The sequence below is a fragment of the Onthophagus taurus genome, chromosome 1 (assembly GCF_036711975.1).
Source record: "Onthophagus taurus isolate NC chromosome 1, IU_Otau_3.0, whole genome shotgun sequence".
NCBI lineage: Eukaryota > Metazoa > Arthropoda > Insecta > Coleoptera > Scarabaeidae > Onthophagus > Onthophagus taurus.
In genome coordinates, this window is record NC_091966.1 from 28463141 (window position 1) to 28490062 (window position 26922).

Below are 26922 nucleotides of genomic sequence, written 5' to 3' on the forward strand. Positions count from 1 at the left end.
TGGTATCTCTTCTTCAATCACAGCCTTTGGACATATTAATTTTAAAAGCGTTTTTACTTCCGATGAGAGTGTTACAATTGTTTGTCTATATTGTAAATGTTGCTCTAACTTCATAGCAAAGGATTTTAGGAAATCTCTCCTATACACATTTTTTTGTTGGATTATTATTAATACATTAGCTACAATGTTTAGCGTGCCAAAGAAGTCACAAAGTAAAAACATTTAATCTTGAAAGTGAGAAAGTAACCTTGAAAGAATTTCTCGGAGAGGTAGCAACTTATCTTTCTTGTTTCAGTCCGATCTCTAACATCATCAAACCGAAGACGTCTTAGCAGAAACAAAAATCTTTTCCCGAACACAGAAGATGAGCTGGACCTGTTCATCTTCCGTAACCATCTTTTGACCATAAATCATGCGTATTTAAATGTGCTCATTTGATTACTCTAGCGTAATGCAGTAATCCATCACGTTTACTGTCAAATCTAATAAGTTATTAGAGATCATGCAATTCGAAACGTCTAATGGCGTCAAGAAATTTTTTACGTCTGCTCTAGGCCCAGGTCTATTAATACTAAATTATAACTCTTAGTCCTTACATTTTTGAAAGGAACACCTCTTTTTTATTGATTACCATCACGCCCATGATTATGGTCACTCATATAAGACACCATTGGGATGTCGTCGTCTTGCCCGTCGGTGTCGAAACTTTTATCTTGTACTGGCTGTGTCATAATCAAATTAAAAAAAGCAGTTTTTATAGAACGATGAAGAAGTTTGCCGAACGATCTATCTCATGTATGATTCAACGCGCGACTGGGTAAAAAGGACCCCATTTCACAGCTTTAAAGCGATTCTTATAACTGCAAAAAAAACAACGTTCTAAATATACAAAGAAGCAATAAAACAAGGTCTGAGGAAGGTAACAGCGCAGTTTCAGTCGTAGACGTAATAAATTGTCTGTTTAAATTGGCGTAAGCAAGAGCTAGTTGGACAGATTATTTGAGCCCTTAAAAATAAAAAAATGTTACTTATCATCCAACCTTATTAAATGCAGAAAAGTTTCATCCAACAAAAAAGTTTCTGAAATTGATGAACTTGCCAATGAATGGGGCCCACAAAGTCACTTCGGTTGACTCCCTATCATTGTCAATTGAATCCAATTGCACTGATTTGGGCGAAATACAAACTTTATAATAAACATATAGGCAGAGATGGATATGGTGAAGATAGAGTCCTTTCAACGTGGTCTCAGGCACTGCGTCAAGTGACACTCAGTGATCACTCTTGTTATAATAAGATTACAAGAGGACAGCAGTGATGAAGAAGATGAAAAAGATGATGACATTGAGGAAGTAAATAAATAAATTTAATAATTCAAAATATATTGCAAGTAGCAATTATTTTTGATATTTTTTAAGACTTTTTTTGTATATTATAAATATGATGTATCAAAAAAGTAATGTAATTCATATTCTTTTTTCAAGTTTAGTAATAATATTTGGTGTGCTATTAAAATAAAGTACCTTCTTATAATTCATATATTTCTAGGCAAGGCTACACAAATATACGCTATGTATATTTGGTTACCTATCTTCTCCAAAATGCTTTCTCTAAAATCTAAGCCCTATGTCAAAATCTTATTTTTGTAATGAATAATAAATATATTCACATAATACTTTTCAATTTATTATAATAATTAAAGTAGTAAAAATATAAAATACCAATCTTTATTCAATAAAACCAATTTAAATAAAAAAATTACATTAATTTAATCGTAACTTTTTCACTCTTACTCTTTTGGTCCATATTTTTTTAATTTATAATAATACCGACCACCACATCCAACTAATAAACAAGCACCAATAGCGGTAATTAACCATTTGATCACATCAACAGCGGTTAAAGCGACATGTAAAAGAGTCTTGAAAGTATTAAGTAGATCATCCGGAACGAGCATTCCCTAAAAATATCACTTAAATAACGGAAAAAAGATTTTGAAAACATTTTACCTCCTCAACCCAAGCGATTGGACAAACGTTAGGTACTATATTTTCTAATACGGTAATACCTGGAACGGGTCTCAAAATCATATTAAATTGTAAACGTTTTCTACCGCTCATGGGTGTACCAGTTAACTGTTAAAAAATAATTATTAAAACGTGATTTTTTCAAATCGAAAAGAATCATACTGGTTCAACCATTAAAACTGTTTGATGCTTTTCTGGAACTGGATCTAAACCTATAACAGTCTCAGCGTATTTTTGATCACCAAATAAGAAATGAGGGTAAGATGCTATAACAGGTGCCACTAAAAATGGGTAGAATTAAAATAACGTAGTTGTACTAACATACTTTTTATACTTACTGTAACATGGAGATAAATCAGAAAATCCATCTGGTAAACATTTTTTATTACCGTATAAATCACGTTCGTGTTTACCACAATAACAATAATTGTTTGGGTATGTTTCTGGATCACCTAATGTGTCTGCTCCAAGTACTCTTCTTTGCACTGTAATACCACTAACTTTATCTTCTCCATCATAAGCTGCTACACCAGTCCTAAAATAAACATTAATTATAATTAATCGTCAATAATAAGATAAAAGTAGCATTTCAGCTTCCACTCTGGAGACAGTCTAAGTTGAAAGTGTTGTTACCGGTGGGATTTACTTCTATAAGTTTCACATCATCTTAATGGATTTACTCGATTACATGGAAAAATTGGGATAGTGCTTGTGTGTATTACATTTTGTAAACATATATATGATCTTACAATTGATGTTTACACAGATTTTCAGTAAATAATTTGAACATTCATATTTAAGGCTGATAGGCTTCGCTACAAGCAAAAGCATGATAATAAGCTCAACTTGTTTCCTACACAAATCCCTTCACAAGAGCTGCTGAAGAGCTGCGAATAGGAAATACCTGAATGATTTAATCCTAGAAATGGAAGGGAACTTCAAACAGCACAACCCAAGATACGTCTACAAATTTATCAAACAACTAAGAGAGGGGTACAAACCACGGACATCAATATTCAGGAAAATAAGAGACGTTACCAACAACCCTATAATTAAGGAAACCTGGAGGAAGTGCTTCCAAAAACACTTGGGGGGTAACTCAACAAATATAGTAGAAGGGGACATCCCAAAACCAATTGTAATCGGAACATCAGACATAACGGTGCCCTACCAACGAAAAAAGAAGTGGGTGACGCTATCAGATGGATTCAGTATGGGATGACATTCCAGCCAAATTGTACAAAGAGGGAGGAAATACTCTGCTATCATATACATAATGCACATTGCTGCACAGCGTACAAGATTCACTTATATAGTGGGCCGAAAGAAGCAGGAGAATGAGCAGACCAAGGAGATAGTGGGAGAACGTAGTGGCGGAGGATATCAAGGATTTCCTAAAATATCTTCCAGTAGTGAGGGTCCAACCTTTATTCAGCTGTTATACTCTTTCATCTTTCTGTTTTACTTTTCAACAAATAGTTTCACCATTAATAACAACTTATTAAAACTCGCTGATGCAATCTGAAGAATTTCCTTGAGAAGAACAAGGTGAGAGTATTTTATTCGATTCCTTAACAGGACCTAAAATAATTGTAACAGACGCGTTCTGAATATTATTCATTCCTGATGTACACAGGTCAAATACTACGACAAGACTGACGAAAATACTGATCATTTTGAATGACCGTATAGGGTTAAGAAATACCGATGGATATTGAGGTAAAAATTATCAGCCTAAGGAATGACAATCTGAATGATTTTGCGAGCACAAAGAGATCATTCGACAGATTGCTAGATTTACTGTACAACCACCTTCGGGATTTCCCGCAAAAGTAGGGATAAAATTACTTGTCTTCTAGCACTCGTCCAGTTCCTCATTCGGAAAGTTTACCAGTACCAAGTCCAATCTAAGAAGAACACGCCTCATTTAATAAATGAATTGGTACTATTTAAATGACCCAATTCGAGATCTCAATATATCAAAAACTCAACCAGAAGTATTAGGATTAAGGCTGCAAAGATAGAAGTTGTTAGTTCCGGGTACGCGTATGATTGTCTTTAATCTTAGCGATGTTAATGACGAGCATGGAGAAAGGTTCCATCAAGATACAGCCACCATTGAAAAATGTTATCACGGCAAGTGGAATAGTGAGATGCTGCCTCATAATAGCATATAATTAGTTTTTTGTAGTAAAGAAAACTAAACCAAATTGAAAATTTGTTGTTTTGTGTGATTAAGTAAATGTTTTGAGAAAAGCAAAATTTGTTATTGTAACAAATAGACATAATGCAACTCAGGATATAAACAGAAATCAATGCATCGAAAGTATGACATAAATATGAATCACTTAAGATGGTGTGGCTAAGATGCAAAACCGTAAAGCTGTGGAAAATAAATAATAATAAGATCCCACCAGAAGTGTGGAAAAGGCTTGGACCCATTGGATTGGAATGGTTTACAAGGCTATTTAATGTATATTCGTGATCGGGTAAATACCAGAACCGTGGCGATTTAGCTACTTAGTCCCCTTTTACGAAAATAAGGGTGACGTGACTCAATGTGGCAATTAGGGGGAATAAAATTAACACGTCACACTTCAAAATATGGAAACGTATAATTTACAGGCGTATCCAACTTCACACATCAATTACTCGTAACCAATTTGGATTGAGGCCCTTTAAATCAACAACCGATGCAATAAAGGTAGCCATAATATTAACGGAAAAGCACCGCCTGAACAAAGATGATCTCCTTTTAGTGTTTTATTTGGTGATCTTTCAGAGCACGACATCTGCCTGAATGTTATACATACATTTAATACAAAATATGTATCATAAACAGAGTTAGGTTTCTGGTCGGTCTCAGTCATCAGGGCTCCGCTCTTTGCACCTAATCTCTAATGTTGTGATGAACATGATTATGAAGGAAATCCTAGAACCACTACCCTGGAATCTATTTTATGACAACGTCCTCATCGTGAAAACACCAATCGAGCTTGAAAACACACTCTCCCTATGGATACTTTAGAATGTGTCTGACTCAATGTGAGTAGATCAAAGACGGACCATTTGAAATGCGGTTTTCATCAAGGCTCAGCCAGTAAGGCTACCGTCTATTATTGTTGTTTGATGAAACACCAGTCCCGAAAGTGACACAATTTCAGTATCTGGGATCTGTGATGAGTGGCCTGCTAGAAATGGCTACCCTTAACTGGAGTGCTACGCGACCCAAATATACCTTTTTGTACAAAGGGCATATGGGCCAGTATCCTGGATGGTAAAGAAAACTCATGCAAAAATGTCATACGATCGAAATTAAAATGAAAATGACGATGGTCGGGAGGAGTGACAAGGCTCCTTGAAGTCTCTTGTTATATGAAAAACGTTAAGCCTTCCGGAGACCAACAAAGGAAGAGAGCTGGTGGACCAGGTAGAAGGTATCAAGGTGGACTGAATGAAAATAATTTGTCTGAACCGATAACTCAAGATAGAATCTCGTGGCGCAGAAATATTAGGAGAGCCGACCCCTCATAAAGTTCGAATGAGAAAGAAGTAGAAGATAATAAATTGAATGGAAACTGCTTTGCATATCAAATACGAATAACATACAATTAACATACGATAAAATCTGCAAGAATTTTTCCTTAGTTCTATGCTAATGACTACATATTTTATGCAGCCTCATAAAAATTTTCAAAAGAACGATCTCCAAAAGATCCGATTAACATGATGGAAGTAGGTAATGAAACTTTTTAACAAATTACATTGGTTAAAATGCTGCAAAATGTGACTTTTCTATAATATTTAATATGGGAAAATAGAAATTTGAATAAATTTTGGAAATGATTATCTGCTTATTATATCCAAATGTGAAAAATAATTAAAAATTTTTATAAGCATAGACAATGATCAGATATAAAATTTCAATCACACAATATAACAATAAGTGATATTTTACTTGAACACTCATTTGTGATTTTTCTTATACACGAGAGTTTAATATAAAGATAATTCATGAATCTTAAGGTGTTAATTTATTTTTTTGTTTCATTTTAGAATTACGGTGCTTTTTTAATTAATTCTGTTAATTTTGTGTATTAGTGCCTAATAAAAATGCGAGAAATTTGAGCATAGATCATTCTAATTTTTTTGTAGGGCGTTAGAGAATGTTTGATTTTTATACCTTGAACTGATTTATCTTTGATTATAGATTAGATTAAAATCTTAAAATAGAAGTTTTTATATTTATTGCGACGTCAACCGAAACGAGATTGCACTTGAATTTATAATAGATTATGATTTATCACAATACTAGGGGGTATTTTAATTTAACAATGAACATTTAATGCACAATTATAAAAAATGTTGATAAAAATCAAACTACACATTCAAAAACTGTATTAATAAATTTATTTCTTACCTACAAATTTCAGTGGAAAACACATCGATAACGTCTTCCTTTTGCATATCCGGTGCGTAAATCGTTCCATCACGCCCCTTAATTTTATTACAGGAAGACATTCTATCTTTCCATATGGTGTTATAAGCATAACCATTCCATTGAGTAATTAAACCTATTTTTGATACGTCTTTTATTCCGGCGTTTACGGTGAAAACACCATCATGTTTATCTTGTTTCTAAAATAATTAGTTTCTGGTTTTATTGTAACAAATAATAGGAATTTACATACAAAACTGAAAAAAGCAAACTTTAAAGAAAAATCTTCTTGAACCTCAATAAAAGGAGTATCTAATAACGCAGCTACTACACAAATTACTCCAGCTACAGAATTCCAGTTTTCCGGATCGCAAAATCTGTATCCTTTAAATAAAATATCTCCTGCACTTACTTCGTGGAATACACTACCTTCTAGAACGTCAGGAAACATGTATTGCCAGGAGTTGTCAACGAGGGCTTTCATAAGAATTTCAGGGAAGTATCTATTAGCTACTTGAAAAATTGCCTTAAAAAAAAAGCTATTCGTAATAAATTATTTGAAAACATAAGTATTAAAATTTACGTTTAAACCAGCGTTAAGTGTAACAACCTTATCATCTTCTCTAAGATCTCCCGATAGCTCTTCATCGAATTCAAACCTTGTATATTGAATGTAAGTTAATGAGTCTTCGGCTTCATCGTATGTTATATTTTCTTTTCGTCGAAATTCTCTATTATGAAAACATGATAATAAATTATTTTTTCGAAAATATTTAAATGATTATTGTTAATCTTATGTCAGTTTGATGAGTTAGATTAGATGAATTGTTTATTTACTTATGAAGTGATTTTCAAAATTTCTTATCATGTTGTGTAAAAATATGATTTTAAGTCGATGACATCGCAGTAATAACACTTAAGTATTCTATTTATTGAAAAAATAGTGAAGACTTTTGAGTACTGAAACTAATAACTTTGTAAAAATTCTTAATGGGTTTGTAATATTGAAAACATTTTTATTATCAATAGTTTATCAACACAGTTTGGCAATTTTGTTATTGGAAGTATAATGTTAGCTGGAATAGGATTTGGATTAAATACTTAATAAATAAAGTCTAAAAATGAAGACAACGAAGAAATAAACAAGGTTAATCTTGTATAATAAATAGAGAATATTTAGATTAAATCGAAAGGTCATATTTCATATAACAGAATGGTTATCGCATTAGAGTGTCCGCGTTTCTTAAATGGTAATGAGGATTTAAACAAGGTCATTTGTTCTAGCAGATGTAATTGGTAACATCGTTTAAGGAATAGCCAATAGAAATGTTACACATGATGTTTAACTTTGAAAATGTCCAAGTAACAAGTGTTACATGAACTATGATCTTCTTTGGTGCTCAGCAATCTAATAGTTGCTCATATGGTCAATGATGGTTTAACAAAAGCCAGCAACAGTTTTAGAATCCAGTAGATACAGAACAGTCTTCGTCTAGTACATTGGTGTACGTTCTTCGTTCTAGTACGTTAGGTGGTAGAAAGAGTAACAGAATTGAAAAAATCTTTTAGAAGAGAAAAGATAAGATTATCTGCCGATCAACGCTATTACCTCAGAAGTGCTTTGTTTGTTTATTGGATACTGAAAAATACAATACTTGTGTAATTGTATGACCGCTTGTAACTAAGGAACGAAGCTCGCGATGTTATCATCAGATACCAAAATCATTTTAGTCAATAGTATTATGATAAATCCTTAAAAGTCAGAATCTTTCTAAGCGTTGTTGAAGAGAAATAAGATTGAAAATACTATTATAAGATGATAGTAACGAAATATGGTAGTATTTTAAAAATAGTTATGGAAAAGAAAGAAATAAGAAACAAATTAAGTGCAAGAAATGTGGCAGATTAAAATGCAATAAATCTAGTCAAGAATAAGGATTATTATGCAAAATTCATATATGGCTAAGGGACAAAAAATGGGTGAGGAATTGAATCTACTCATAAAAAATTAAAAATTTTATTTCAACTTTTTTCAGAGATCATTTCATCGTTATTTGCATATCAAAAAAATAAATATGCAACAAGGAGGATAAATCAGATATGCATTTTATGTGTGGATCGCAAAGGTCTATGAAGAAAAGCAGCATAAATTATTTTTAAAATTTTTATGTACGTTGATCTAAGAGACTGTTAGCCAAAGGCATAACAGTCATATCATTTCAGGCATATTGAAAGAAATGGACGATTTGTACAAGATTGTTGATTAAAATACAAAATGAACTAGGTCTTTAAAAGTATCTTTTAGTGTGTTTAAACACCATGTCTCAAAATTCCAAATAATACGACAAAATAGAGTAAAATACGAGTGTTGGGTAATGACAAATAAAATAGGTTTGATCAAAACCTGTCGGAAACCTGCTCTCAAAACATTATTGCTCGAGAATTATTACTCAATGGAACTGGTAACTTATTACTCAATGGTTATGAGACAAATTAAAAATAAATCCGAAGTATTTGTTAACTGAAACTTAATCAAATTATTACTATATTAATACATTAGACATTTAAGAATACCTAATGTCAGGAGTCGGAAAACGTCGGCAATTATGATCACTTCTGGGTGTAGAAAAGGACAAAAGAGTGCAGGAAAGTATTGTAACACCTGACGACGACATATAACATCATAGGATGCAATATATGAGCATGTGATTAAAATGAACCTAAGTCTAGACGGATAAAAAGTCACAATACTAGGAGTGTATTCTATAAACGACGATATAATGGTTACCAAAAGAGACCAATGCACATCTAAATAGTGAAATAATAATAGTGTTAAACTCAACAGAAATTCTAATACTTGGAGATATGAATGAAATAAACGACGAAAAATACTACCACTTTATAAGGATGTGCATACACTCAACAGCCAAAGAAGCTATAGGAGCAAAGGAATATTTACAAATTAGGACCATATTGTTGGAATGAAAATATACATAGAAGATGCAATAAGAGACAATAGAGAAAAATACAAAAATACTTGACATCAAAATCAAACGAGCATGAACCACGATACAAACAGATGCAGGCAGAGGACCAAAAGATTATAAAAACACAGGAAAAATAACACATGAGAGAAGACATACAGCAGAATAAACATATATAGCAAAAAAAGTAGTGAAAGATGGGGAAACTTGAAATTCCTAAGACAGGCCGAAACATGGGACCTCAAATCAGCAACGCTCGAAAATTGGGTCGCCTACTTTAAGCATTATTAACGGAACCACATTACTACCGAACTTCGTTAAGGAACAAGAAAAGGAGGCAATTATACATTTAATGGCATTCCCAATCAAACAAGCCATCAAAGATGTATCGAAACCATGAAATTTTTGAAATTCGCATTTTTGAAAAATGTTATACCAACAACTTGAGACAGTATCCAAGAACCACATTGCGACAATATATATATATATGCTGCTAAACGACAGAATCATCTAGATTCTAGATTATGATTCGCCGATGACTAAATTGTAATCACACAGGACCATCAAAATATGGAATACATGACTAGAAAGCTCATAGAGGAATACAGCGTATGGGTGAACCTGAAAGTGAATATACAAAAAACAGCGTACATATGTGTGGAAGGACAGCAGCAAGTTTGAATATTTGAGAGCACAAATAATCAGCGATGGAACAAGCATCATAAAGAATAGACACATACAAAGTAGAAAACATCGAAGATAGAGAATCACTAAGGACAGAATCCTAACAATCTTTCCCGTAGATCATATCTTTAGGTATTACGGTCAGAAATGTTCGCAATTTAATAGTGATTTTTTTAATAATGCAATCTTTATTAACCATGCTACTATAGAAGTCACAAATCAAACAACAAAAGTTAGTTTGTTTGAGTTAAGGTTGAAAAAAATTACGTCTATTAAGTTTGATACCTGATTTCTAAAAAAAGAAGCACCCTTGGCAAGTGATTTTAAAAGATGGCCTGTTTAGTCAAGATTCCAAAATGGTACAATATTAGCATTTATCTTTTCATAAAAAATATTATTGTTTATACATAGTTTCGTATGATATTGTATTTTCTCCAAAATAATTTACCAACTTTGTTAGAAGATGTGCTACTCAACAAGATGATTGTCCAGCTGATTATGCTTGTTCTGTACACGATTACTTGAATACAGAATGTCCCGAAAGATGGAATTGGCGCCTTGGTTCGATTACGTGGCCTCTTCGTTCTCCTTACCTAAATCTCCTTGATTTTTCTATTGGGGTTGCATAAAACAAAAAATGTCGGTTTTGAATAAACCGATTTTAAATCTTGTCGAACTGCGCCACAACATTTATACAGCAGCAGAAGAAATAAATTCAAGGAGATTTGCACGACTATTAAAAAAATCTTTTCGGCGGCGATGCAGAGTTTGTATTAATGGCGATGCGAAACAATTTGATCATTTGCTTTAGTTTTAAGAAAATAATGCAACAAAATTAATAATAAATAAATTAATTCAACCATTTTGTTGAAATCACATTTTGTAACGTGTTTTTTGCAGAAAAACAGAGGCAACAATAGTTTTTATGAAAAGAAAAATGGTAAAAGTTGTACCATTTTGGAATCTTGACTAAACAGGCCATTTTCTAAAATTAGAGACTAAACAAGAGTGTTGTAGAACGTTTCTTTTTAGAAATCGTGTGTCAAACCAAATAGACGTAATTTTTTTTCAACCTTAACTCAAACTAACATTTTTTTCGCAAAACTAACGACTTTTGTTGTTTGATTTGTGACTTCTATAGTTGCATGGTTAATAAGGATTACATTATTAAAAAAATCAGTTATTAAATTGCCAACATTTCTGATCGTAATACCTAAAAATATGATCTACAGGAACGATTTTTAACATTTTCAAAAATATGTCTATTACCACTTAACTAAGAGACATGAAATTTTGTTCTTATTTTTACCAGAACAGATATGGGTTGGTCTTTCACCCGGTACACGCTTGACGTTGAGTTTCTGGACACCAGTGAATGGTTATTTTAAATTATGTCCCTTTCTTTCAAGTTGTGCTAAATTCTGATATATATTTTTGTTATATTTCAGATTTACCACTTTTCAAAGTTATTTGACTAAATTCTGCTACATTGAACTAATAGATTATTGGTATGTAAATAAATCATTGTTAATGTATGAGAGTTTTGCCAAAATACTTATAGAGTTTTCTAAATTTGTTTAAATTTTGTGAGATATGTTTATCTCACTTGATCAGCTAAAATTTATTAGACTCTGTTTTTTTAATTTTATTTGAATTCACTGTATAAGTTTACCATATTTTGTTTTAATTTTTTATTATGTTCTGGGAATTAAATCCAAAATTAGATAACTTGCGATAAATTAAAATTAAACTAATTAACATTTATTGAACATTATAAATTTTGCTAATAATCATCGGATAACATTGTATAATTCTCGTTTTTCTTCTTTAAAATAAGACCCGACAAAGATTTTTTTACAAAATTACTGAGGTTTTATCATATTACTGAGGTCATATTTTTCATTATTACTGCGACGTAACAATTTAGTGTTGAAAAAGTACTAATTGATAGAACCGCTTACTTATAAACATAAGGTCCTTTCTCTTCTACTTCCGGTTTAGCACCTTCAAAAGTTACCTCACGCCAATTTTTCACGTGGAACAAGTAAATTTTAAATTCTATCCCAACAGGAAGTTGTTTCCATCGATCATATTGATCAGTACCATTTTTTAGTCTAACTTGCTGTTAGAAACAAAAAATTAAAAAAACGAACAAAAGCAGTTTTTCTTGGACCTTTTTTATTTTATATTTTGAATCGATTAAATCTTATCTTACTTGGTCAATATTAATCTATAATCTCTATTGTACCGTCAAAATGTACTATCTCAAGTGCTATTTTATTAATGTTTTCGTTTTATATCGGTATTTATCTCCAATTGTCTTACAAATAAAAATACGGATCAATTTTTTGAATAATTGGTAATTATACGATAAAAACGAAATAAATTTGAAAACCAAAACGATAAATAGATCACAAAAAATTCCCTGTAAAATTTAAAGCTTAACTTTAAGTTATATAAAAAATATATTTAGACTTCAAAATATATTTTTAAATTTTGTTCGTACATTGATATCGATTAATTATTCTATTAAGGAAAAATTTATCTCGAAATTTGCGCGGATGTTGATGTTATGTTTGTGTCCAAAAAAGAATAAGTTTTAGAATAATAAATTAATTCTTACCCTATATATTTGATCGTCTACAATAACTGGAAATATAACAAATGCTAAAAGAAGTCCAAGAACTAAAAACACTGAGCCAGCAATAGCCCATTTAAATAAAGTTGTATTTCCTCGGATAATCATGTTGAAGTGGTACGCTTACACTGTATGAATGTTAACATGAAAATGTTAAATCAATTGATTATTTCATCCCAACTGTAAATATCGATTCAAGATATGCACTGGGTTAAAATTATGGTTAAAAATATTGCAAGATAAGCAATATCTTTGAGTGCCGTTAAATGTGTAATATTATTCGATCTTCGGAATAATTTTTTTTACATAATGTTTGGTTGGAAATTAATTTATGTTCAAAAATCACAACGAATTACTGTTTAATGTAACTTTATTATTATACAGATTTAGTTTTTTTAAATCTATAATAATATATTCCACCGCATATTATAAACATACACGCACCGATTGCTACAATAAGCCATTTAACAACTTCAACACCAACGACCGCGAGATTCAATAAGCTTCTAAACTCTCCAACTAAATCTTCAGGTAAAATAGCACCCTGCATAATAAATTTATAAATTTCTAACATTACCTCGTTTATATTTGTAAAATCTTACCATTTCTATCCACGCAACAGGACACATGTTATTTTTAATATCTTTAGTAACTGTTATTCCCTTTATTGGCCTTACAATCATGTTGAATTGTAATCTAATTTGTGCAGTTATTGGAATTCCACTCATCTAATTAAGATAGTTAATTAATTACTTAAGTATGACAATTTTAAATACTTACGGGTTCGACATATAAAACGGGCCGATGAGCTTCATCGGAACGATTAAATCCTGTAACAGTTTTTTGATATTCCTCATCGGCATCGAGGAAATGTGGAAACGAAGCAATTAATGGGGCAACTAAAAGAATGCATAAATAAATTATAAATGTAGATTTCTTTTAATTTCTTACTGTAACATGGAGATAAGTCGAGAAACCCATTTGGTAAACATTTCTTTTTACCATATAAATCACGTTCGTGTTTTCCGCAATAACATTGATTATCCGAATACAATTCAGGATCGGCTAAAGTATGCCAAGAAAACACTCTTTTCTGTGCTTTCACACCGGTTACAGTTTCATCACCGCTGTATTGTAATCTTACAGTTCTGTAATGTTTTTCAAAACGAATAATAATACATGTTTTTGTTTATTAAAAGATATAATTTACCTGCAAATTTCAGTTGCAAATATAACCATTTCATCTTCTTTCTTTATATCCGGAGGATAAACCGTTCCATCTGTGCCACGGATTTTATTACATTGTGACATTCTGTCCCCCCAAATTGTATTGTAAGCATAACCATTCCATTGCATGATTTGTCCTAATTTGGTAACATCATGATTACCGGCATTTATCGTAAAAATACCATCGTGGGTATCATGTTTCTAAAATAGATATTTTTATGATTCTTCGTAAATTTTTATGATTAAACTTACAAAACGAAAAACAGAAAATTTCATAGAAAAGTCTTCTTGAACTTCTATAAAAGGAATGTCTAATAATGCAGCAAGGATGCACATTAAGCCGCTTGAACCGTACCAACGTTCCGGTTCACAAAATGTGTATCCGTTAAATAAAAAATCTCCAACTTCCACTTCTAAAAACATACTATCGTCTAATGCGTAGGGAAACATGCTTATCCAAAATTTGTCAACAAGTAGACTCATTAAAATTTCAGGAAAATATATACTACCTACATGAAAGATAGCCTTAAAGAAACAATAAAAATGTTAATTAATAAACAATTATCAAAATTGTATGCTTTCATTACGTTTAATGGTGCATTAAGTACAACTAACTTGTCCGATTCACTTAGCGGAGCAGAAGCTTCTTTGTCGAATTCAAAATGTGTAAATTGTTTGTATGTTAATGAATCTTCGTCGCTGTTGTACTCTATATTGATTTTCTCTCTATATTGTCTAGTTACAAGGAAAATATTTTCAATAAAATTAAAGATAAATTAAAATTGGTTGTTTTTACCTGTAATAATATGGTCCAAATTCTTCCACATTTGGGTATTCTCCTTCAAAATTAACTTCCCTCCAATTCGTGATGTTAAACATGTAAACTTTAAAGTCTAAGGGAACCGGTAACTGTCTCCATCTTTCGTAAGAATCAGATCCATTCTCAAGTTTTACTTGCTAAAATTATAATTTTAATGATTTAATTATAATTTTTTATCAATTACCACTGACGAAAAAGAGGCAATAAAGTTATAAAGACAACACTTAAAAGCTTAAAGTCTCAACAGGAGAAAACTAGTTGCTTTGCGTAAACATTGGAAAAGTTAATCCTATTGTACTTTAGAGGCGTTTTAGAAAATTAGGTATATATTTAACTTATTCCTATATTTAATTGACTATGAATAAGACTGTGATGATTTTAGGTTACCAATTGAGAGATGCTGACAATAAGGCTGAAGCTCGATTTATCAGTTTTCGCGATTTCCTTGGTACAAATATAAGCACTTTGAATAAAGATCTTAATTTCCACTGGAAAGCTTTAGTCTTGATGAAATCATTGATAATGAATAATGTTTTAACTATGTATTGCCACCAGCGTTCGATTTTCATGCTCTTAACTTTACAGAATCTTAACTTTTTTATCACGAATGCTTTTGATAACTAGAAGTTATAATACAAAAGTACAAATTAACTGGGGATGTGTATGAAGATAAAGGCGTATCGAGAAAAGAATTTGGTTGTCACCTTCTTCTACTTTTTCTTTGTGGAAGCCATAAAGGCTTGTTTTATTTATTCTGTTTTGCCTGTATTTCTTGTGATGCGGTGGCCTTTTGGATGCTGATCTACAATCTCTGGCAATCTTTGGTAGTGTATTCCTTTCTATGCGTAAAACCTGCTGGTTCCAGTCTTCTGCGTGCACGCATCCATCCTGCCAGTGTTCGTCTCGTATTCCTTCTGAATTTACTTGCTTTTAGTCCCATAGTATATTTCCAGTGATTATTCTCAAAATCGCTATTTTGTTGGCACCATCCTTTCGGTTTTCGCTGCGTATGTCCGCACCTTCGCAGTATATGTTATTATTGTCCTGACGCAGACTTTGTATGTTCTCATTTTGGTCTCGGTAGATATGCAGTTGTTTCTCCTGATGGTTGTTCTTAGTGACCCTAACGTGTTAATATTTTTCTTATACGATTCTTGAATTCTCCTTAAGACGTTATGCTTACACCCAAATAAGTGTAGTTCGTTACTTGCTTTATCGTGTCTCTTCACTTTTTTTGGTAACATTTCTAATCATTTTGCAGAGCAGTGGGTTGTGGCTGTCACGCCTGTTTGTTTTAATTGTGGTGATACTATCTATATTGATCCCAGAAAGCATACACCCCTGTATACGTGTAACCTCAAGGTGAATTGATTTTTACAATAACTTTACTACTTGCATTTTACCTCGGAAATAGATTATTGGAAATGATTGTTTGATACTTTTATAATGAATGATATTGTCATATTTATAAATATAGAAATTGAACGTTAACGCAGCAATTATGATTCAAACCCTAAATATGTTGATAATAACTAGTGTTGCAGAATTACATGCTTTGATTGCGTTACTTTACATAGGTACAAAAAAATCCAATCTTACAACATCGGAAATATTTTCCATATCAAATAAATTCTTATCATCAAATTATATTAATTGAACATGGCTTTGACATGAATTCGGAGCATATTCCAATATCTCTGACAATTGGCGATAAAATCATTATGAAGTATCAAAACCTAACGGTGATCAACAACCATACAGATTGGGATTATTTCATTTACCTATTGGAAAATAAGATTAACCCCTTGGCGTAATTGGAAGAACTAAACATTTCTACCAGTGTCATCCAGAAGGCTGCATAGAATAGTACACCCGTTATTAGGTCTAAATTAGCAGAAATTAGAAAGCTAATTGTTAAAAAGCGGAAACTTAGAAGATGATGCCATAAATCAAGAAGCCCTCAGGATAAAGCTCTGCTCAACAGATCCATCCAAGCTAACTAAAAAAATAAAAAATCAGGTAAGCATCAATCAGCAAGTACCTCACAGAACTTACTGTAGATAACACTGAACATTTTACTTTGAAAAGATACTACATATCGTATGCGATCAGCAACATAAGTGCCTCTTATTAGAAAAGCTAACATTGTAGGGCTTGTAACAGTTTTAAAAATGTAAATACTTTTGCAAAAAATCTTGAAAGAAGATTACATCCTCATGCTGGAGCTAATGATTCACCGAGTCTCAACCCCAATGACAGCTTTGGTGGGATGACTGGTTAGTTCTAAGGAAGTTGCTGATGAAATTAAACTGAGAAAAACTCTCTCAAACTAACTACTTTGATCGATCAATGCTTGTATACAGCTGAACTACGTTGCACATACATGGGAACCAGCTGAAGTCATAATGATTCCAAAATTTAGCAAGAAGCTAAGCGAAATTATATCAAAGTTGTTGCAGAAAGTGATTATGTCTCTAACCTAATCTCAATCAAAGAAACCTAAATACTATCTCATTAATTTGGTTTCAGAAATAATCACTCGACCATCAACCAAGTACATCGAATTACTGATGTCGAAAAAACATTGGAAAACGAAGGTATTTGACAGAGTATAGTATGAAAGCTTACTTTATAAATTAAGACCATTTCTTCCTGTACATTTTCACCAACTTCTAAAATCTTACCATTTAACAGACACTTTTACGTTAAACATTAAGATTTTTACTCGGTACTGAAGCTAATTAGGGGGGAGTACCACAGGGAAGTGTAATGGGGCCAGCCTTGTAACTGATTTACATTTATAATGTTCCAACAATATTGTATAGCATAACACCCATTTTCGCCGATGACACGGCAGGCATGACAGTAGGAGAGGACGTGAAAAGGTCAACCAGAAAACTGCAATCTGCTATTAACAAAATTGTCATCTGGACAAAAGTGCATTAAATTCAACGAATCGATATCGATGCATACTGACTTCACAAATAAGATGATTGCATATCAACCAATCTACATTAATGGCACGCAATTACCATATACCAACACAGTGAAATATACCCAGCTTCGGTGGAAAGAGTTAGTGGAAAGAGATTATTTACAAGCTTATGTTATATAGGCAAGTATGGAGCTATCGAATCTAGTTATGGGGCTATGTTAAAGATTCCAACATCTAGGTGATCCAACGTCTCCAGAACAAAGTACTAAGCTGTGTAGTCAATGCGACTTGGTACGTGTGTAAAATGAAAAGGAAGTTATTAAATACTTTTACAAATCTTAAGTTTTACGTATAAATATGGCATAACATCAGATTCTAAATGAAGATTGTGTCCATAAACATTTTTAATGTCCAACATTTCGCAAAACCCATTGCCATAAACCTATTCGCTATTGAAAATGTTGCTATTGTTTTGACAAAAACAAATTTAAACACATTGTAAACTTATACATATATAAATCACTTAGCTTGTCAAAAATATTATACATGTGTATTAATTGGCATAACCAACTTTCATTAGTAAAAATATTTCGAGTGGATGACTAGCACTTCACCTATCAATAGTTATCTTAATTCGGTGTGAAATAGCAATATGACGTGAATACTTTGCATTTCTGAATTCAAAACCCGAAAGAGTTAGGAATTACGTTCAATGTAGTAGACTTTATTAAGTATTTTGGCCGATATTATTATGTTAATAAGAGACTCGCAAAAAAATTTTCCTACCAACAATGTCAGCAATTTCTCAAAATTGCCAATATAAATACTTTCAAAGATATCTGTTTTATCAATTTCTCTCAAAATTCTTTAACTGCTCGCAAATCCATAATAATTAGAATTTCAACAGCGAATGTCTCAAGATAATAGCTGATTAAAAAATGTTATCAATCACTTTTTTTCTACAATTTTTATTTGTCATCTTCTTTAACACATATTATGCAATAAATATAAGGAATCACCCTCATAAATGAAATTTACTATTATTATTAAATGTTTGCTTATGACATTTTAAAGAATTCTTACCCTATGAATTTGATCATCAACAATTAATGGAAATCCTACGAATGCCATAATGAGTCCCACCACAAAAATTACAGCTCCTGCTATAGAAGCATGTAGTAATTTCTTATTAGCTTTCACCATTTTAGTTAGTAATTAGGAGACAATAAATCCGAACTTTCAATTTTAACACACCATGAGACCTTCACCTTTAGAAATTCTTTTATGGTATTATTCCCGATAAGTTTGAATGACTACTAACTGTAAGTTTGGTGATAAGGTATGTATATAGGTATTGATACTCCCGATAAGTTTCAAGTATAAACTGAATAGTAAAGTACTTCAATAATAGATGTATTTTTGTTCACTTAGATAAGATATTTTATTAGTAACACAATGTGATTATTTTTTTAGTTTTTACATTTAGGTACACAATTTATTAATTTTCTAAATTTTTAGATATCCTTTGTCTATATAGATAAAGCCCGCCGCAAAAGAAAAACAATCCTACTCCTATAATCAATAATCCATATAATAGGACATCTGTTATGATGAAAGCTGCGTTAAGAATTCCGATGAAATAACCACTTAGATCTTCGGGAATTGTTACAGACTAAAAATAAAGTAATTTTTAGAAAATTTTGTGTAAATCTATAATTAAAAATTTACTTCTTCTAACCAAGCTATTGGACAAACGCTAGGGGTTAATTTTTGGGTAGCTTCAATACCAGGAATAGGCCTAAGAATCATGTTGAATTGTAATCTAACATTTCCTTGCATAGGTATGCCACTAATCTGAAAAAAGAAACAAGATAAAACCTCATATACATTTAAAGAGGAAACAAGCCTTCTTACTGGTTCTATTTTGATGACAGTTTGATGATTCTCTTGTGATGGTTTCAATCCAGTAACTGTTTTTTGATATTCTTCGTCAGCAAATAAGAAATGAGGAAATGATGCAATAACAGGGGCAACTAAAATGGGCTTTAATAAGTCAGAAAAAGTCAGGCGTAAAATTCTACAGCAGTTTTAAAAGTACTGAAAATGTCGTAAACCTTAAAAATATTAAGAGTAAAATTATATGTAATTAACATTATAAAATCATTGTTTCACGACGCAAAAAGCAAGGTGCTGCATCGGGACGAGTTTAGTAACTTAATAACGGTCAAGATAGGAGATACCTGCTATCACCCCTACCATTCAATATTATACTAGATTATGCTAGACTACGCTAACCGTATATGCCTTCTGGCAACGCATGCTGACAGGGAAACAAAACTAAATAAAATAACAGAATGGTGCAGGCAAGTAGGTCTAGATATAAATAAAAAGAAAACATCAGCAATACGCATTAACACAGAAAGCGCACACACACTTACACTTATTACATATACATATACAGCGAGAACATACAAGAGGTCGAATAGTTCGACAAGCGAAGCAAGACAGAACCGGGCACAACAATGTCGCAAAACAGTCACTAAACTGGAATTCCCAGGGCAGACGGCGAAGGGGAAGGCCCACGACAGCATGGAGGAGGATAATGATGAAGGAGTTGGACGGACAGGGAAACACATGGGAGAAGTAGGGCAGGTATATTTACCTGTCTGGTTATTTAGTTCACGAAAGATATAACATCATATACAGGTCATCCACGACGACCGTTCATTACAACTTTATAGGGTTCTAGCCAAAACAAAAATTTGAAAATTCAGATTTAAGTATTATTAATTGCGTTCTCTTCGACTAAAATATTTTCAGATTTGTAGCACTTCCAGTTATACCGGAAGTCGCCACCTACTTTATTTTTTTAAATGGAACACCCTATATATTTTTACATATTCGGATTTGTCTGTTTTCAAGGTTTATGAATAACTTTACTTTTTGCAATCTGATTCGGCCGTTCTCGAGTTATTCGAATTTTTCTAGAAAAATCTACTCCAGCAGACATTTGTTAAAAAAATCAGAGAACACTCGATTTTTGGGATATCAATTTAAGATTCAGAACATGCATAAGCAACATGATCGAGTATGTTTTGGTGCCGAGTACGGCCGTCTAGAACGTTTGGTCACTTTACTATGGCACGTTACTTTTTCGAAACTTGGAAGTATCATAACATCATTTTTTTAAATGGCACCCCCCATATTTTATTACTTAGTCGTCTTGGGTGTCTCATTTTACATCTTTTATATCCCATATGTCCTATACCTAACATTTATAGTTTGGGAGATAATTAGGGTTTTTTGAAAAATGCACACGGTACGATAAAAGGTACGATAAAATTTTCATGAAAAATTTTCAACATACGAAAAGCATTCGCAATTAGTTAATGCCAGAACAAATGTATCAAAGCAACTGTATATCTTAAATTAGAATATGCACAAGAAACATAATAGTAACAATAACAGCGTGAGTGTTAACTTTATTATGTTCTAATTGTAAGTCAGATCGCTTGTGTATGAAGTTTAGAATAAATTAAGCAATCTTTTGTACAGCAAAACCGTAAATTCTTGTGATTTGATTTTTGATATATTATATTTTTTACTCAAACCGGGGAAACATACCAGTCTAGTATTCTTCTAAACATATATTAAAATACATTTCACACGCTATATTTCATATAAAGGTGAAAAAGACGCAAAGACTGATATAAAGTGAGTAACAATACCAGTCAATATTGATATATTAGTAACAATATTTTTTACGTATTACGCTCAATTGTAATTAAATGATCAGAGGAAACACTATGGAGATGAGATATATCAGGAAATGATATACCCAACACAAAGCCTTGGCAATCAAGGAGTGAAGGATCTAGCTGTGAAAAAGAGAAGATTCTATTTAGAGAATAGATCAGGCACAATAACATACGAAGAATACAAAGTAGTGAGAAACAGAATAAACGCAAACATTTGATCAACCAAGAAAAGCGGACAAAAGAAAATCTGAAATTTATTGAGAAACAGAAAGAAACCAATAAAAATACTTTAAAAAGCTGTACGAAGATATGGCAGAAAACCATGAAAATACGGAACGTAGAAGCAACAGGACCCAGCAGAACGTAGAAGTAAAAATCGTCCAGATGGGTCTCTAGAGACGAAGGTCATTGAACTGTCTGTAACCAAGGGTGAATACAGAAACATGATAGTGGATAAACATCTGCCTGCAATTGCAGCTTCTGCAACCTTATTTTTGCATAAGAATTCGGTAAAATTATGAAGTTTAAACTGAAATCGTAGTTTTCGACTGTTTTTGAATACTTTTAAAACTGTTTTGTGTTCTAACTAAATAAGAATTTCAAGGTGGCGTCCTTTAAAAGGCAGTATACGTTTAAGAATCATGAAAAAGACATTTCAAAGGATATTTACTCATTATCGGACTGAAGCTCCTTTCTTGAATCGCTTAATTATGTTCGCTGACAATCGCATTTTGTTTCGTCGTTTTGTTGTTTGAAAGAAATGCATCAAAAGAACACTTTTCAAGCAATATTGGATGATCTGATTGAAGTGTGTACTATAAACACTTCACTGCAACGTGTAATATCAGCAATGCTATACTTGTTTCTTCATTATTTAGTTCAATTGTATGCTAATAGATGTGCAAATTTTCAATAAAGTTCACTCAGCAACATGACTGTAATATCATTGATTTAAACGCATCGTCAATTATAGATTGGAATGCGTAGAAATCTCTATCACTGATGAAGAATTACTGAAAATCATTGAATATTTTACTGTAAGTGATGTTGGACGTGAATGTTCTGATACAGAAAGCATTAATGACCCTCAAGCAAACGCTTGCGCGAAATAATGAAGAGTAGGAGACCACGCCTGAACTCAAAATCGAAAATGACCCAAGTTCTGATAGCAACATTCTTGATTAAAGTAAGCCTTCGTGAAGTCAGCATATTCAACACAATGTGATCAAGGAGCACTATTCGACCGAAGATTGGACCCAAAAATGTATCCAATAAGATCGTTTGGAATAAACGACATCTAATTATTGATGAACATGTGCTTATATTTAGAAAACAGTGTAATTTATCAAAATCTGTCTTGGACTTGTAGATGCCATAAAATTATTTCAAGTATTTTTTATAAGGTACACAAAAAATCCACGTAAATCAAAAATTTGTTTTCTGCAAGACATATTGAAAGGAATCTACGAAAGGTACAATGCGTCTTATAATTTAGTCGGCTACTCTAAACCCCTTTAGGCCCTTTATGCATACTGCTAGTAATTTTTCGTTGGTCTGATACCATCTTGTTCGTGTGTCGCTCTCCAAAAATCCCTCAGGAACTCAGGAACCCAGTTGATCAAATTCTTAATGGTCTTAGCATTCAGTTCAGGATTACTCAAACCTCCTTGGATGGAGTTTAATGGTGTAATAGTTTTTCCTAAGAACAGTGAGAGATTTACAAAGCGAAGAGCTCGATTTCACACTCAATTTAGATGGAATTGTATATGTGAGGTAACATAGAAAGGGGTTAAATTTATTGTCTAATACTGCAACGGTATTCTGCATTTTGCTTAAATGCATCATTTTCAACATCAACTTTTATATCTTACTCACATACTAATCATATTATTGAAGAATTTGTTTTACCACATTTAAGAAGTCACTCAATAGTATCAGTGAATATGGATCTGATATTTAAAAGAGAAGAAAATCGATGTAAATTGTATGAATAGAAATGTCAGAAATAATAATTATTGCACTATCTGACCAAAATTATCCTTTCAGTCCGATAAACAGTAAAACCCTCACCAGAATACAAAGTAAATTAAACTGAATTAAGCTTTCTATCATCTATCTTTGTTAAGCTGATAAGCTCATTTATTTCTCATAATTGCTGAATTAACTGAATTGAAACATTCTTTCCAAGGAAGCTATCTCGAAACTCTCATTTATATTTGATTCTGCCATACTATAACATGGTGAAATATCGAAAAAACCATTAGGCAAACACTTTTTTTCTCCATACAGATTCCTTTCATATTTCCCACAGTAACAAACATTTTCAGGATACTTATCAGGATCGCCAAATGTTTTTTCATTTAATACTCTTCGATGTACTTTAGCTCCATTGTAAACTTCTACCCCATCAAATTCAGCTTTAAGAGTTCTAAATAATTTTTTAAATGAAATGATTAAAATCTCTTTAACAAAATCTATAACCTGCATATTTCTGTTGTAAATAGAACTACTTCGTCTTCTTTTTGAAGTTTTGGGGGATAAACAGTACCATCTCGACCTTGTATTTTATTGCAATGTGAAAATCTTTCACCCCATATTTCATTGTATACGTATCCATTCCATTGTGTAATCCATCCCAATTTTGAAATATCATTATTACCACCGATTACAGTAAATATACCATCGTGTTTATCTTGTTTCTATAATGAAATGAATAAATTATTAATAATTTATGTTACAAGAAATGTTTTCATACAAAATCAAAATAAGAAAACTTTAAAGAATAATCATCTTGCAAGCTAATGAATGGCACGTCTAATAATGCAGCAACTATACACATTATCCCAATTACCCCACTCCAATTTTTCGGTTCACAAAATGTATAACCATCGAACAGAATATCGCCAACACGGACTCTATGGAAAATGGTGTCTTCTAAAGTATCTGGAACCAAATATTTCCAATATTTATCTACTAGTATTTTGAGTAGGTATTCTGGAAGATATCTATTGGCTATTTGGAAGAATACCTAAAACACTTTTGTTTTTGGGGAACATTTCAAAGATTTATATATTTATTATTACATTTGCAATTGCATTTAGCGCATTCAATTCGTCATCTTCACTTAATTTAGAATCGGTTCTTTCACGATCAAATTCGAAATGGTAATATTGGGTGTAAGTCCATGAATCTTCAGATTCGTCGTACGATATGTTATATTTTTTCCTAAACATTCTATAAAAAATCAATATATACAAAAAATCAATACTTCTTAAACTATATTACTTATAGATATATGGCCCAATTTCTTTTACATGTGGGCGAGCTCCATTCAAAGCTACATCTCGCCAATTTTCTACTTCAAAGATATAAATTTTAAAATCAACCGTTATCGGTAGCTCTCTCCATCTTTCATAGGCATCACTTCCATACGATATCCTTAGTTGCTATAAAAAATTAAGCAAAATTATGTTATGAATGAATGAAACACATTCTAAATAAAGAACTTGTTGTAATGTGTATTTTTACAGATGGGCAACAAAAAGATACCCAAAAGAGATTCTAATTTTATCATTCAAGATAATAACAATTAAGTAAATAATCGAAAAGATAATCGTAGTATGTGAACTTTGATCAATACGAAAATTAGTACATTAATTATTAATTTTAACAATTAATTCAAAATAATAATTAAAAATTTAATTACCTTGTTAATTTGGTCATCAATAATAAAGGGCAATAAAACCAATCCTAAAAGAATTCCAATGATTGCAATAAAAACACCGGCAATCGCCCAATATAAAAGTAATTTATTTTCAGATTTCCTCATTTTCCATAACAATACGAAATTTTTACGAACGTAACTACAACAAAACCTGTAGTTGAACTCTTTATAGGCTTCATAAAGAAATACAATACAATTTCCGATACGATTTTCAAAAAATTGAAAATTAATAGATAGCACGAACGATAGATAAGAAATAATTGATGAAAGCGCAGCTGTATTTGACGATGCAACACAACACAATTTTACATTATAATTGCGCCGTTGCTTCGTGTTCCTTTCGGTAGAGATAACAAAAAAATACTTATTCATTTGATAATTTTATTTAGGTTGTGACAGGTTTTGATGTGAAACACTTGTAATGACGGTGATACCTAGTTAATTAATTTTCAGTATCACCCGATTAAAAATTATTAGCAATATTAAAATACTAGATTAATATAGTATACAACTGAGTAAATGAATTAGTGTAGCATAAACAATCCGTAAATACAAAACACAAGATAATATTGTGGTTTTAAAACAACTCCAACACCTGAATTATCATCTTTTTCCTCATCTACTTCTTTCAGCTTGCTTAAAAAATCATTTTTCAGTTTTTCTACCAAATCATCAGGTAATTTAACACTCTGATATAAAAATATAAAAAATATAAAACATATAAAAAAAATATAAAACAAACTTAATAATAATTAATAATACAACCTCTTCAGATCAAAGAATCGGCATAATCATTGAGATTACGTTTTGTGTTATAGCAATGTCTTGTACAGGTCGAACAACCATGTTGTATTGTATTCGTTTATTTGCTTCTAATATCATCTTGTAGTCTAAAAAATAAAATCTGTAGCGTAAGTTTGACAGGGTTAATATCATACTGGTTCGATCGTAATAGATGATCCATATAATTCTTCAGTTGGAGTTAATCCTATAATTTCATTTTCAACATCCGCATCAAGGAAATGAGGGAATGATGTTATAAATCTATAATCTTAAATATACAAGAAAGTAATTTATAAAATACCTAAATGAAAAGAATCTTACTCATGCATGTTAACATATCTCCAAATCCCAGAAGGAGCTTTTGTTGCTTTCGTACAATAACATTCTTCATTATTTTCATTGGAGAATACATTTAAATTACTCCTAGCAACATTAGAATCCATATCTTGAAAAGATGAATTATATTTTGTTTGAAATGTTTCAACTCTACAGATATCTGGATTATAGACTTCAAATCTAGTTTCTTTATTATTAAACGGAGGATACAATAATCCATCTGTTCCACGTATTTTATTGCAATTACTTTTTTCGCCTTACCAATTATTCAAATATTCTTCATTTTTCCAAGTTTGAATTGATGCAATATCCTTTATATTTAAGTTTCTAGCTTTAATAACATATGGACTGTCATAATTCAGATTTTTCTAATAATCATATTCATGTAATATAAGATTATTTTATAGTCCGGTTCACAATCAGTAGCGGTACTGTCAAGGGATGTATTGGTGTCAATGTCCAATCGTCACATATCAAGCTTAGATAAAATTAAGATTACTATATATTGAGGAAATGGTATTGAGTAGTGTGAATAGTGGGTTTTAATCCATTGAGGACTGTCGAGACT

General features: G+C 31.8%; 2 protein-coding genes across 4 annotated transcripts; both read right to left on the bottom strand.

Moving 5' to 3' along the window:
* Window positions 1-1711: 1711 nt before the first annotated feature.
* LOC111413474 (uncharacterized) lies at window positions 1712-19114 on the bottom strand. Its single transcript, XM_071195536.1, has 18 exons — window positions 18837-19114; window positions 14795-14955; window positions 14586-14733; window positions 14251-14523; window positions 13982-14199; window positions 13723-13919; window positions 13552-13670; window positions 13374-13499; window positions 13154-13315; window positions 12757-12891; window positions 12095-12255; window positions 7049-7196; window positions 6719-6991; window positions 6448-6665; window positions 2366-2562; window positions 2190-2308; window positions 2010-2135; window positions 1712-1960 (listed from the first exon to the last, which is right to left on the bottom strand). Exons 1-18 carry the CDS (start codon window positions 18954-18956, stop codon window positions 1790-1792), a joined length of 3072 nt encoding a protein of 1023 aa, XP_071051637.1. The 5' UTR covers window positions 18957-19114; the 3' UTR covers window positions 1712-1789.
* Window positions 19115-19184: 70 nt separating this feature from the next.
* LOC111413417 (sensory neuron membrane protein 2-like) lies at window positions 19185-26117 on the bottom strand. 3 transcript variants are annotated; one of them, XM_023044399.2, is made up of 11 exons: window positions 26001-26117; window positions 25430-25924; window positions 25218-25374; window positions 24797-24957; window positions 24595-24745; window positions 24267-24539; window positions 23993-24210; window positions 23743-23939; window positions 19668-19786; window positions 19482-19607; window positions 19185-19425 (listed from the first exon to the last, which is right to left on the bottom strand). In XM_023044399.2, exons 3-11 carry the CDS (start codon window positions 25338-25340, stop codon window positions 19252-19254), a joined length of 1542 nt encoding a protein of 513 aa, XP_022900167.1. In that variant the 5' UTR covers window positions 25341-25374; window positions 25430-25924; window positions 26001-26117; the 3' UTR covers window positions 19185-19251. The 3 variants fall into 3 exon arrangements, with proteins under 3 accessions (XP_022900167.1, XP_022900150.1, XP_022900158.1); XM_023044382.2 differs by having other exon boundaries at window positions 25218-25924; XM_023044390.2 differs by lacking the exon at window positions 26001-26117 and having other exon boundaries at window positions 25218-25952.
* Window positions 26118-26922: the final 805 nt, after the last annotated feature.